Source organism: Lethenteron reissneri, chromosome 19 (assembly GCF_015708825.2).
Source record: "Lethenteron reissneri isolate LAM-NWPU_2019-01 chromosome 19, ASM1570882v1, whole genome shotgun sequence".
Classification (NCBI taxonomy): domain Eukaryota; kingdom Metazoa; phylum Chordata; class Hyperoartia; order Petromyzontiformes; family Petromyzontidae; genus Lethenteron; species Lethenteron reissneri.
This window is the reverse complement of record NC_083797.1, coordinates 2,159,787-2,173,517: the sequence shown is the minus strand read 5'-3', so window position 1 is coordinate 2,173,517 and position 13,731 is coordinate 2,159,787. Positions and strand designations below refer to the sequence as shown.

At 38.7% G+C, this 13,731-nt stretch overlaps 1 protein-coding gene across 8 annotated transcripts in view; it reads left to right on the top strand.

Annotated features, from left to right (window-relative positions):
- LOC133344150 (rho-associated protein kinase 2-like) overlaps window positions 1-13,731 on the top strand; it is a 59,464-nt gene that overhangs the window by 8,067 nt on the left and 37,666 nt on the right. For 7 of the 8 annotated variants that reach the window (XM_061554146.1, XM_061554152.1, XM_061554151.1 and 4 more), the window contains exons 3-14: window positions 1,032-1,113; window positions 4,653-4,753; window positions 6,266-6,403; window positions 7,745-7,920; window positions 9,269-9,353; window positions 10,950-11,094; window positions 11,683-11,821; window positions 12,011-12,102; window positions 12,362-12,521; window positions 12,809-12,869; window positions 12,988-13,002; window positions 13,388-13,470. In XM_061554146.1, the coding sequence (XP_061410130.1) occupies window positions 1,032-1,113; window positions 4,653-4,753; window positions 6,266-6,403; window positions 7,745-7,920; window positions 9,269-9,353; window positions 10,950-11,094; window positions 11,683-11,821; window positions 12,011-12,102; window positions 12,362-12,521; window positions 12,809-12,869; window positions 12,988-13,002; window positions 13,388-13,470 (1,277 nt within the window). The remainder of the gene's footprint in view (window positions 1-1,031; window positions 1,114-4,652; window positions 4,754-6,265; window positions 6,404-7,744; window positions 7,921-9,268; window positions 9,354-10,949; window positions 11,095-11,682; window positions 11,822-12,010; window positions 12,103-12,361; window positions 12,522-12,808; window positions 12,870-12,987; window positions 13,003-13,387; window positions 13,471-13,731) is intronic. The other variant, XM_061554145.1, reaches the window with a different exon arrangement.

The following is a 13,731-nucleotide window of genomic DNA, read 5'->3' as shown; positions in this document are numbered from 1 at the left end:
AATTATGTTGGTGTCTTGTGTTTCTTGTTTTAAAGTATTTTTTTGTATAAAAATATGGCGAAACAGTGGGTGTTTGCAGCACTTGTCTTGTTACTCGTGGTAAATACATAGGTGTCAACAGTTTTTCATTAAGAAATTCCTAGCTTAAATATCCACGTATTGGGTAACATTTGATGTTGTTGAAGTGCAAGTTTGTTCCTGACGCAGCTGGGCCTTCACTTAGCAGTGAGGGAGTGTGGTGGCAGGCGGTGATGATTCGATAGCTATAAATAAATACACCAGGCCCAGGCCACTACAATAATGGTAGCAGGGAATGATGTCATGACAGGTTTATGTGGGGCTCTGTTTGTTGAAAACAAATGGCTTCAGTTGCCACATGGTATATGTCCAAAACAAAATTTCTGTCCCCGTTGTATGGTTAGTGGCACTTTTTCATATAATGCCAAAACTGGTCTGACCTCTTTTTTTCTTTAACTGTACATTGCTGCCTGTTACATGAACCTTTTTGGGGTCACAATGCATAAGTGTGTTTTTTTTACAACTTGTCATTTTGACATTTTCATTCAAGACACTTCATCAGTGCCATTCATATCTCTCATTTACACATGACTGGATTTTGTGCATGAGTTGAAATATTAGTATAATAGAAGAGAAATATCCATTTTTACCAATGGTGTATGTTTTTAAATCGTAAAGCATGAAAGACAGCCATATTTTTCTCATTGTTATTGTACAAAGGATGAGGTGTATGGGCATTGGAAGACATAATTTGTACGAACATTGCAAGAGCAAAGTTCTATGTCATTGTGACCTTTAATCTCAATACATTGTGCATTTTTTTATTGAATGATCGTCTGAAAAAAACTACTTAAAATGAAATTGGAGGACAAACATGCGTTTTTGCATGTGCAAACATTCTCAAGTATGTGACTTGTAGTTTAATTTCATATATAGGCCTTGATGTAGCCCTTAATAAGAATGACCTATCTGGGCTGTAAATCATAATGCTGATTGATGTCTATATTCTCCAGGATGGACTCTATGCGCTCGTGCTTGATTTGGACTTTCCAGCACTCCGAAAGAATAAGAATGTGGAGAGTTTCTTGCAACGATGTAAGTGTCTCATGTATTTACCAGCAGCGTAATTTTGCTATGACTGCACTTTTTATGTTATAAGAACATACATATTTATATAATTAAGGGTTATGGTTTTTTGTATTTTATTGTATATTTTTTCAATGTTGTGCCATTTTTGTAATATCCTGGCAGCATTCACAGCGGCAACATGTATCTTCCCTGGGTGACTCCCAGTTTCACAAAGTTGTGCTTTTACTGGCTAGCTGGGTGCCCTTCAGTACCTGTAAAGGGGGGCAGAACTTGACCGTACACTGTTGTTTTTTTCTCTGTACTACCCACCTGCCTTCACCGATAATATTTACTTATAGATATTCTTTTTTTGGAATTTTGAAATAAGAACCTGCCTCTTGTGGGACTATCTTGAGTGATGTAGACATGTGTCCTTTGCCCGTTTGATGCTGCAACACAACATGTTGCCGTGCCACTTGCTGGATCCTCCCTTAAAGAGCAGAGGTGCACGGGCATCAATGGGCAGATGGGTGGCTTTCCTCTCAGGAAAAGGAAAAGAGATCGGATGACCGTTATTGGCATTCTTCTTCGGGAGTTGTGTACACTTTGGGTATGGAGAATGATTAAGCAGGATCTGACTTACGAAACAGAAACGTATCTTGGATTTTTAGAAGAATAATTTTCTGTGGAAGAACTTTGGTTAAATTGGGAGGTCCCTCGGGCAGAACTTTGGGACTTTCAAACGAGGGTGGTCAGGAGATTGGCTTTACTGCGAAAGAACAGGCCACCTTTGGAAATATTTACTCACGACAGTTCACAAGTTCTGTTCATTTGTCTTTTTTCTAATGTTACAGAAATAGTTGTAGTGTTGTGCCATTCTGCTAGGGGCCTTTAAATTGGGCTTTTGCAGGCCCCTTGGCACATATGCCATTGGTAGCATAGGTTTTGCTGGGGCACCCAGAGGTGCTAGAGGGGAACACCCAACCACTCTCAGATAAAGCTGATAGAGATTTGGGTGAATAATTCCATATATACCATGAATTTGTGGTTATTCTGGTTTAGATGGAGACTTGGTTTAATAAAATGTATTTTATCGGAATGGTATTCCTGTCACCAGCTTAGAGGGTGCAGTGAGGATTTAGCCCAAGAGGCAAGCCTGGTTATGTCTTTGGTCTCGATGGTGGCACCATGAGATTTACCATTGTTGTTAAGGCACTGTTGCCAACTCCCTGTTTGAGCTGATGGAAACCTGTGATTTACAGAATTTATTACATCAAGCACTGTTCTTAGTAAAATCATGTAAGACACAAGGGTGAGAAAGCTTAAAGCAATGATGGCCTCCACATGTTTTATAGAGTTTATTCAGGGTAAGTGATTTGGCTTCATCCTTGGGTTTGCCCAATATTTTTTCAGGTCCTAGAGAACTGAAGATTCAGCTCCCTTCACTACTATCCTTCGTTTTTCACTCGCATAGATAGAGAACAATACAAGGCTTCGATCCAAACCGAGTGCACCACTTTTACTTGAGACATTAACCAGAATTCCACAAATTGGATCATTTTGTTAATTTTCTCAATAAATGTTAGGGTGATTGGCCTCCTGGTTACAGATATCTATATAGTAATGTTACCAACAGGCAGGATTGACCACTTTGCACAAGATTATGGAAATTCAACAATAACCTTGGTGACCTCTTATGTTGCTGCCCAATGTGCCTAGATGGAATCCAATTATAAGGCAGCATCTTGCAATACTGTATTCTGAATACCTTTGAGACACCGAGACTAAACCTATTGGCGTTAATATACACAGCATCGGCAGGGCTGTGCTGTATGTAATTTAAAGAACAACTCCTGCTTTGTCTTCCCCTCTACTGGTTGGGCTTTGGCAGTAAATATCTCAGTTTATTGCTATGGGTGTTGCCAGGTCATGCAAAAATGATTAGAAATTATGTAAAAATAGATGCTTATAGCCCTGGGTAGCACCCACAGAGTTCTCAACTTTCTCCCTGTTAAAGCAGCACTGTAAATAATCTGCACAGGTATTATAATAGGTGACAGTATGGAGAACAATAAGCTATCGTAGGATATAGGAAGAGGCATGAGGGAATAGGTTCTCATAGGCAAATTAAAGAAGAGGAAAAGACATGTAATGCATTTGTATCAACAACTGCTTAAAAAGTACCTGTCCTTCAGTATCTTTAAACATCTTATGGATCTGGTGAAAGGTGCTTATGAACATTATCAGTGTACGGTTGATCCCCATGCCATGTATTATCTAGGTAGAGCCAACCATTCAAACACTTCTAAGCATGGCTGGGTTTCACCTGGTGAAGGTACTTCATAGACCTGCAAAATGCTATCTTTGCACAAGTATTTTGCTTATCAATTGTGCTGTCGACATGTCATGAGATGAAGATATGTTAACTTGTATGTCTCGCAGAGCAAATACACTTCCCTATGTGAAAAGACTGCCCATGGAACGTGATTTCACAGTTCTACTTCTGAGATCCCTTAAAATGCCCTGCTATAGAGTTGTCAGTTTTGTGCATTGCCATTCAACACTTTTTTTCATCCATAGGGCTAGAAGTTTGCAAATTAAATGAAAAGACAAGTGTAATCTGATGAGATTTATTTTGTGTTTGTTGGTAACTAGGCTAAACTGTCAATGGGCTCCAATTCTGAATCTGTTTTAAATATGAGAGGCTCCCTCGTTTCTGATTTGGAGTCTCAGCATTGCCAGCTCGTTGCAGTGATTCCTGCAGCAACAACTAGCCACGTTGGTGATAAGTGTTTTAATATTATATTGTATTTGCCCTCACGGTGCACGAAATGGCAAATGGAAATTAATGGTGCATATCTAGAAATGATATAATTATTATTGCTCTCGGTAAGCTTAAACGTGAGATTCTAAAGTAGTATTAGACATTGGCACACTTGCTATTGGCCATTTGGAAAACTAGGAATCCATGATGCATTGGCCCCATACACAACTGAAGAGCCACCTCCTGTCCTTTCAATAGCATGTTTTTTTAATTCACACAATTTCATTGATGTGGAACATCAGGGTTAAACTTTTTCCACCCTATAAATAAGCATGAATCATTCAATTTCATGTCTCAAAACCTTAGTGGCATGAGTGTGCGAATGCTCAAATGTGTTAGAGATTTCATAGACTTCGTCTTAAATGCACTAATGTAAGAATGTTAATCATACAGAAAACCCTCATTGTGTTTTAAGACTTTTTATAAGGGGCCTACATTGAAATTCTTGGTCAATTCAAGATAGCATTTTATATATGGGAAGAGATCTTGAGTAATACAGAGACAACCCATGTGTATATGAAGGGAGAACAAGGGCCTGCACAAATGTGCTCACGAACAACTTCACTTGGAGAACTGCTATTTCCTGGCCACCTTGCATCTCAGCGTATTTTGGGAGTTCCACAAACTTGCGTGATCCTTCAAACCTGTCTCCAAAATGCAAAATTACAGGTATGCACCACCACACTGAATTGTAAACAAAATGATTTTGCGGCTTTATCCCATCGTCTCATTCTCCATACAGATGGGGAGGCAGTGGGGAAAGTGCGAGACCTCCGAATGCGGGCTGATGACTATGACTCTGTGAAGGTGATTGGGAGAGGCGCGTTCGGGGAGGTACAGCTGGTAAGGAGTCCAGGCTTCATCGCTTACATGCAGAGTCAAGCCTGGCATGCTTCCTGCAAATTGTACTTAATTAATTGTGTGCTTTCTTTGACCTATCCTGCCCATTTTTGCAGACTGTATGACTTGGGTAAAACGTTACATTTCTGCTGTCATCCTTGGCTTAACATTGGTGATGTCAAGATTCATCAGTTGAAATCAGATGTTCTAAGTATTATGCATGACTAAACAATGCGCAATTAATTAATCACTTCCAATATTATTGTTTTATGAAATGTATATAGCTTCAACTTGCACCGGAAGGCAAAACATTTCTTTGATTTGCAATTTAAGGTGTTATGCCAAAGTCTGATAGTTCATTAGATAAAGGGTGAGCTATTTATTGCTTGGTGTGGTGAAATGAATGCTGCTCTCTTATTGGATATTGAATACCTGTTATTTGTATTCCCAAGATGTTTATATTTCTGTTAACATTTCCATTTTTTATATTGATGACACCATTAAAGCAAAACATCCTATGAAGGGCAGCTTACACTGAAATGGCACTGGCTGAGATGGTACATTTATATTCAATATAAAATGACACAATTGAAATGTAATATTTATATTGTGATTATGCTGGTGCCATTGGGTTCACGTCGAACAAGTTATATACATCCTTATTATATTAGGTTGAGTTAGTTCACTGTTAAGTGAGGTGTATTTCAATATGGGAAAACACATGGCGTTTATATTGCGTAATTTCCACGCTATTTCCCCCAAAAGGAAACAGTACAAATGGCTCCATTGGGTGTGCCAACTACGCCCTTATAATACCCTCTATAGCCAACAAGGAGATTCTGTTTAACCTACTAGAGAGAACATTTTAGTAAACTTTTTTGGTTGCAATGATGATGTTTAATAAACGTTTTCCTGTTATAAAGACCAACATCTCGAATATCCCTCCTCTGCAAACATATCATGTTTGAAGAGAAAGAACATTGTCTCCTGACCCATTTTTGGGGGGACAGGTAGGCATTACACCGAAAGATAATTCTCATGGATACTTAAATTAATTGTTTTGTGCTTACAACCTCAATATCGTTGTCAGTCACAGCCTCCTCTGATCATCACGGTTACAAAGAAACTAGATTTAGCTATAACATAGTCTTTTGAAGTGCACTTGTGCTGCAGGGCACTTTAATGAATAAAGTACAATATTTATATTCATAGTTCTTTCGGTAAAGTCACGTAGAAGGGAAACAATAAAATAATAAAAATATAAGACAATAAAATATATATTTTTATTATTTTATTGTTTCCCTTCTACGTGACCTTACCGAAAGAACCAAGAATATGAATCCCTGCAGTCACGAAAGCTTTAAATCAAAATTTACAATATTTATGTTTGTGTTTTTAATATTTATACAAAAAATGCATTCCTGTCCAGTTTGGGAAAAGTGTATATTCAGAGATACTAATAGTTGATGTGCAAATAAATTATATTTTCTTATTTCCTTTATTTGTGTTTCGCAGGTGCGTCACAAGGTGACTAAGAGTGTGTATGCCATGAAGCTGCTCAATAAACTAGAGATGATCAAGCGCTCTGACTCAGCCTTCTTCTGGGAAGAGAGGGACATTATGGCTTTTGCAAACAGTCCCTGGATTGTGCAGGTACATTGCGAGTTTGTAGCTCTTATAGTTTTTCACGTGCACTGCTGCTTTTGAAAGTGTGTTATTACTGCGGTTGATAAAAATAGAATACGCATGCACAATTTGTTTGTAAAGCCTTTGTAACTGCAAAATTATATTGCACCCAAATATTTTTCACGATCTGCGAGCAGTGTTTGCTGTATATGTGTGCTTAAGGCCAGTCACGTACGATTGCCATCACATTCATACTACGTACGGCAGCAGTTTTTTCCTTTTGTAATGCTGCATTGATTGTTGTAGGAATTATTTAGTTAAAATTGTGGCCAATCGGCCTTCATGTGTTTCACAGTACATGGTATATTGATTCACCCCTTCTTGCTATTCGTAGTGAGCTCTTAGGCCGATGTTTTTGGGTACAGTCTTAACGGTACTTTTTGGGAGTCCACCGAGCGCTGTGCCCCTTGTTCACATGAATAACAGCTTTTGTTTGGCTTAATTAGAACATGTACATAACCGATAAGATGTGAGGTCAGTGTGTTTCAATGCAAGTCATTTTGTTTTTGAGCCCTCGCCCATATCCCCCCTATGTTTTACTGATTTTATTTTTCCACGCGATTGCTGATGGTCATTATTATTACAGTGTCCTCAATTTATGGACAATTTAAACTTAAAATGTGAAATCACAATTATGTTTTATTCTTTTAATCTTAGAACCCATTGTTTAAATGTGATTATGTGATCAGTGCATCTTCATGGCAAATCGTATATTACCTCCGAGTTACACCAACCTAAATAACATGCCTCTGACTTTTAAAGTGTTAATGCAATCACTCCTCCCTCATTCAGTCCTGATGATCACTTTTGAACTGGAACAGTCATTTCATTATTCACGCTCCGCTTTGCTCATACCCCCAGAGACTGAAAAAACAGTTCTCTAAAAGGAAGATGTAACCCAATAAACAATAATTACTGTAGATGCTTAAATTGGTTGTGTGTCCTGGACTGCCAAACATAAGTTTGGAGCTTCGTTAATGAGAGCGAATAAATCTCGTTTTTTATGACCAAGCGCATCATAATGGCACACTCATATCATATCTTATATCATGTTTTTTTGGCGATTCTATTTTGTATGTTTGTAATGATTCCTTAATTAATATTGATTGTTGTATTCATGATACCTTGATTTAAGCGTGTGTCTAGCAGTCAGTAACCTATGATTTTTGCATGTATTGAATTGCGAAATTTAATAATGTCATCCAAATCAACGGGAGAGATCTTTGTTACATGCCAGGTTTTTATTATTTTAGGAGAGCTTGTTGCTTTGATTGTACACTCATGACATCTGTCGCATGTGCACTGCAGCTCTTCTACTCGTTTCAAGACGATCGCTACCTGTACATGGTGATGGAGTACATGCCAGGTGGGGACCTCGTCAACCTGATGAGCAACTACGATGTCCCCGAAAAGTGGGCTCGATTCTACACAGCTGAGGTGGTGCTGGCCGTCGAAGCCATCCACACCATGGGTTACATCCACCGGTAAGAAAGGGGGTGGGTGCAGTGTGGGCAATCGTGTTGCCAGCGTCCTCCCCCCCCTACTCTCCACTTGCGCCATGAAGTGGAACTCATCACCCAGTGAAGCAGCTGCAGAGGACTTAATGCAGGATTTTATCCGTACTTGACTCTGGTCATGAAGCTGCCTCATCCTCAATCTCGAAAACTCTCATTTTGATTGGGACGTGCCCCGAGTGGTCAGTTTTGATTCTAGCATCGTGAGGGCTGTTATTTTCACGGTAAATTGTTGGGTTTCTTTGGGGGAAATACTGCAAGGTTGCCCTGTTGTTCATTTTACCCTTTAATCTGGTTTTGATGAATAGCAGTGGTGGGCGGAAATGTGTGTCTTTCAGTGGTACAAGTAATCATGGTGCACATATAGGCCTCTTTCATGAAAAAAATGTGTTGATGAAGTGACATAGTTGATTAAGTGGCATACATAGCAACATCATGAGTCATGCGTTTCGCTTACATTGCATGTCATATTAAACTTGACAGGGAATTGTTGATAAGTTGATTTTTGACATTTTGGATTTTCTTAAACAAATTTTAATGTAACCTGTTTTGAATTAAATTTTTTCAATGATAGCATTTCCTTGTGCAGGAATCTTTTGGTTCATAAATGCATAACTTATGCAACATAGCTGCATTGTGTATCCCCTGCACATGCTGGTTTTTCCTTGTTGAAGTTGCACTCCTGCCTGATATGAGCCCCATTCCCCACACAGACCCTAGTTCTGTCATTTCTCATACATGATTTGAATAAAGATGGAACTGGCATAGAGGGTGGGTGTAGAGTGAGGCATTAGAAAGCAGCCAGTCCTAAAGATAATGTTAGACCACGAATTGCTGCAGTGCTTTTGCTAACCTCTTTACTGTCAGATGGCAGCTTGACCTTTATCTTATCGAAGCGCTGAACACTGGCAGCGACTGAAATCCTGCCCACCTGCATATCACATCTATCTGACGGACAGTGCAGTCACTGCAGCAATTCCTTGGGTTCTTACAGGGAACAAAATCAATCCATCTTGCATCCTGAGCATTTAAAGAAATTGAAAGCCACGCATCAGCAGCTGTGACTTATTGTTATATGTGAGCTGTAGTGAGGTCCATATGACCTGAATCTCGAAGGGGCACAATATACTTATAGAAGTGTTTTTTAAAGGCTGTTCTGTGCATTCCAGAATTTGAAGAAACTGGTTTTGCTAGCTTATATGTTAGCCAGATGCCTCACTGTACCGTTTTGTAAATATGTACTATGCTAACAATGTTTATGGATGTTAGTCATTATTCTTCTGATGGAGATTAATTTTCATGGGTTCTATGTGTCCAGAGATGTGAAGCCAGACAACATGCTGTTGGATAAGTCTGGTCACCTCAAGCTGGCAGACTTCGGCACGTGTATGAAGTTAAACAAAGTGAGTGTATTACTGCACATGTTTTTATATGTGCATTTTTTACTTGTGGTTATATTATCGTGAATTCATCAAGTGTTGCATTGTGACTGTCAGAAACCTTCTGGTTTTGGTAAGTTGAGCTTGTTGACAGAGTTTACTGTTGCTGATTGTATTACCTTTTTAATGTCTGTTGTATTTCACGGAACATTGCCACTGAATCACATCAATAAAAACTCGATTCTTTGTATAGGGGTATTGACTTGTGTATTGTTTTTACACAAACTCATTAAAGTTATCAATTCCAGAGAGAGATAGATACCCATTTTTGGCCTGCAGTGCATTATTACGTACTTCTGCAACAGCAGTTATCTTATTTAATTTGCCATGATAATGAACATGTCAAGCGTTATATTTCCAATGGTTTTTATTGGAAATTGTTGGCATGACGAATTAGAGGTATGTTCAATTGAGCACTTTTGTCTATATACATTACGAATGATATAAACTTGTATCAATTGGATGACAATGACAGTGTGACTGACTTATACTCGGAATGTAGATTTGATCAAATCGCAGATAGGAGCCAACTGCACACTTCATCTCTCTAGGGTGAATAAAATGTGGGTTTTCACCAGTGGTAATCCGGCCCAAGCCCTTGGAATGTGGAGTTCCCACCAGTGGTTTAACGCCCATCATGGAGATAAGCATTGTTTAAAGGGGATATACAACTAGACCAAACTGTGGAGGTCTTTTATTTTTCATATGTATCTAGGCTGTTTGTTCTCGGCTGTCAACCTTAAGTTTGTGGCTTCCTTCATGAAAATAAAGTAAAGAAAATGGTGTTTCAGCGTTTCCTATGTTACTGTTTTGACATTAAAATGTATGGGAGTAATACCCATGATGTCACTTGTGCCAAGATGGGACACCTGCCCATGATTTGAGTCTCTTTTTTATCATTAACAAAGCTTCAAACTTATGTAGGACATTCTGGGACACACATGATAGATAGAGATCAATGCAGTAAGAGCTATTTGATTTTTTTATTCAATTTTCCTTAAAGCAGAAGCCATGACTGACTTTTTTTACTTTACACAGCATAGTCAAAATGTGTTCCAAGTGATGATTTATTGGTCGTCAGTGATTATTTTTTCTAGATCATATTCCAGTGGTGCTATTGGCATCATGTATAATGAGAGAAAGACATTTACTGTCTAAACGTTCCACAACAAGCATTGTATCACCATGTAAGAAAAGCGCTGTAAAATGATACCACAGAACTGTATCTGAAGTCGGTTCAATACCCATTTTTATTTGAGGAAGGTGTACACTTTTTATATGCATTGCATAGTATTCATTGCGTGTTCATTATACTATGATTTGTAATACATAGAACTGGAATAAGCCAAATAAAGTATAACACTACATTTAATACGACGGATTTTTTTTTTCTTCATGTAGTCACTGGAGACCAAATTTGCTTCACTTTCTAAAACACGCTTTAGTCTTGAGTGATGCCGGCTTAATTCTCTGAAATAGTTTTTTTTCACCTGCTCCCTCAACCACCCAGCCACATAGCTTGTGTTTAACTAAGCAGCCTGGTGTGTTGTGTATGTGCAGGACGGCATGGTGCGCTGTGATACCGCGGTTGGCACGCCGGACTATATCTCGCCCGAGGTGCTCCGCTCACAGGGCGGTCAGGGCTACTACGGCCGCGAGTGTGATTGGTGGTCTGTTGGCGTGTTCCTCTTTGAAATGCTCGTTGGTAAGCTGGTGTGGAAAATCTTTACCTTCAGTATAATAATGAGATCTTTATTTTAACCCAAATTAACCATTTTTAAATCTGTTCTTCATACTTAACTGAGGGTGGGCCATCAGTTTTGTGTGTGTACATATATTGTAATGGACCTTTGCCATAAGTGTTAACTCTCTTCCTTTTCTCCTAATGCCTTGATTAATTCTGCTGGCAATCCATCCACTTTTGCTTTCCTCGTTAAGCCTTTGTTTTTTAAACTTCACTTCGTAATATTCTCGCTCTCAGTTTATTTCGTGTCATCCTCCTCATTCTATCACTATCTCAACTGGTTTATTTTGTTTGCCAAAGAGTTCCTGCTTTACCCTCTGTCTTACAGACTACTCTTTCCACTATTTGGTGTTGTCTATGTTCATGAAAGTGTTACTGGGAGCATTGTTTTACCCTTACATTAGTGACAGCATTTTAATTAAATGTATTTTATCTGCTTTCAATTCTGACAAGTCCACACTGGGAAAATCCTGTAGGAATTGCTGTAAGCTGTGCTTTTTGCATCTTTTTTGTTTTCAACATGACCTCGACCATCGTTGTGTTCCACAGGCGACACCCCATTCTATGCAGAATCGCTGGTCGGCACCTACGGAAAAATCATGGATCACAAAAAGTCGCTCACATTTCCCGTGGACCTCGACGTCTCAAAGAACGCTAAGAGCCTAATTTGCGCCTTCCTGACAGAGAGGCAAGCTTTCACGTTCCTCACATGTGATTTGTTAGCACAGCTGCTTTAACTGCTCAGATTATAAGTGAGGAAAAGTAATTATGGTGAAGTCATTCAACCTTTGCGCTCGTCTTCAGTTTTGTCTCGTACAAAATTTTGAGAGTGGAATCCTTTTGTGTTAATTACTTGCATTCTTGATTGTTAATTTAGGGATGTGCGGCTGGGCAAGAATGGCTTTGCGGAGATAAAGTGTCATGATTTTTTCAAGAATGACCAGTGGACTTGGGAGAACATCCGCGAGAGTAAGTCTCATAATGCCATAGTGCAAGACATCTCATGCAAAATTAGTGTTTTCAACCCAGGATCAGCTTTGTAATTTGTACGTCACGTATCTGACAAGCAAAGGAATTAATTTAATTATCTTGCCTCAATGGTTTAAAGTGATACGCCTTTTAGTTTGGCCACTTTATACAATTTGGATGCAAATAATATTTTCCTTGCCAACTCAATTCTTTTGCCCACTTCCTCATGCGTCTCCTGTCTTGTTTCTGCTGTCTACAGCGTCTGCTCCCGTGGTACCGGAGCTATCATCTGACACAGACACGAGCAACTTTGATGAGATCGAGAATGACAAGAGCGCGGATGAGACCTTCCCACAGCCTAAAGCCTTTGTGGGGAACCAGCTGCCATTTGTTGGCTTCACGTACTACAAAGATCACCAGTAATAACTTTTTCTCAAATTTGCTTTGGTTGAAACGATCTAATTCTGTTTTATCTTGAACAATATGTTTGATTTAATATTTCTACAGATAAATTTAACGATGTCCCACATTGCATTTTGGGGCATCAAACGTGTTCAAACTGAACATCGAACAAGGCAATGTATGATGTGTTTTTCATGCCACCTGTGTGTGGGATGTAGGGTAGAGTGTATACGTTCAAATATTACATCTGGCCAGCATGCGAGGAACAAGAAAATGAGTTTCTCTTGATCCTTTCTGTGCACAGATTGCTAAGTGGAGTGTCTGCTGTGGTGGGAAACAATGAGGAGCCTTTGAAAAGTTCTCAGGTAGAAATTGCACATGAATGCACAAACTATTATGCCCCAACAACATTGTGTTGCGTGAGTCATCTTTTGTGGTGGTGCAGTTTTTAATTGTAACATTTCTGTAATTTTCCTTTTTCAGGATGGCAGTTCAATGGTGAGGCGTAATTTAAACTAATTACCATCTTTCACAGTTGAACAATTATTTTGAAAAACATGAGTTGGCACTGAAATGTATTTAAAGCACTCAATTTGCTTATGGGTATACATTTGTACCAACTAAAATGTTATTTTTTATTTTAATCCATGTTGGTTGTATTTGTCAATGAGATACTAAAATTATGTTTAAGCTCATAAATCATACTTTGCTATAAACTAATATGAGTCTTCAATCAACAATCATTATGCATATACCATGGTTAGCTTCCCACGGTAAATAGCATACATTGTGTTTTGGAAAGAACATTTGTTCTAGTTTGTAAAAAAAAAATACATTTATTTTTTAAATGTCACCATTTAATTTAATAACAATTACGTTTTAGGCAGACAAAATGAAAATAGAGATGCTGGAGAGGCAGATGAAGAATGCTGTACAGATAAAGGATGAAGCCGAACAAAAATGCAGGTAGGAAAACTGCTTTGTTGCATTATTGCACGTTGCTAATTTTGACATTCATTATACATCCATCAGTACAATTACACAGGCGAGCTGCATGCCAAGGGCCACTTTATGAATAGGAGCAATCAGATTTTTTAGGTATTTAATGTTTTGTTGTGTGACTTTGAAAAAGAATGTACATGCACGCAGGTATACGTACACATCAAAGCTATGTGATAAGTGGCTGATTTGGATGTAGGTGTGTATGTATGGGTTTGAAAAAACAAA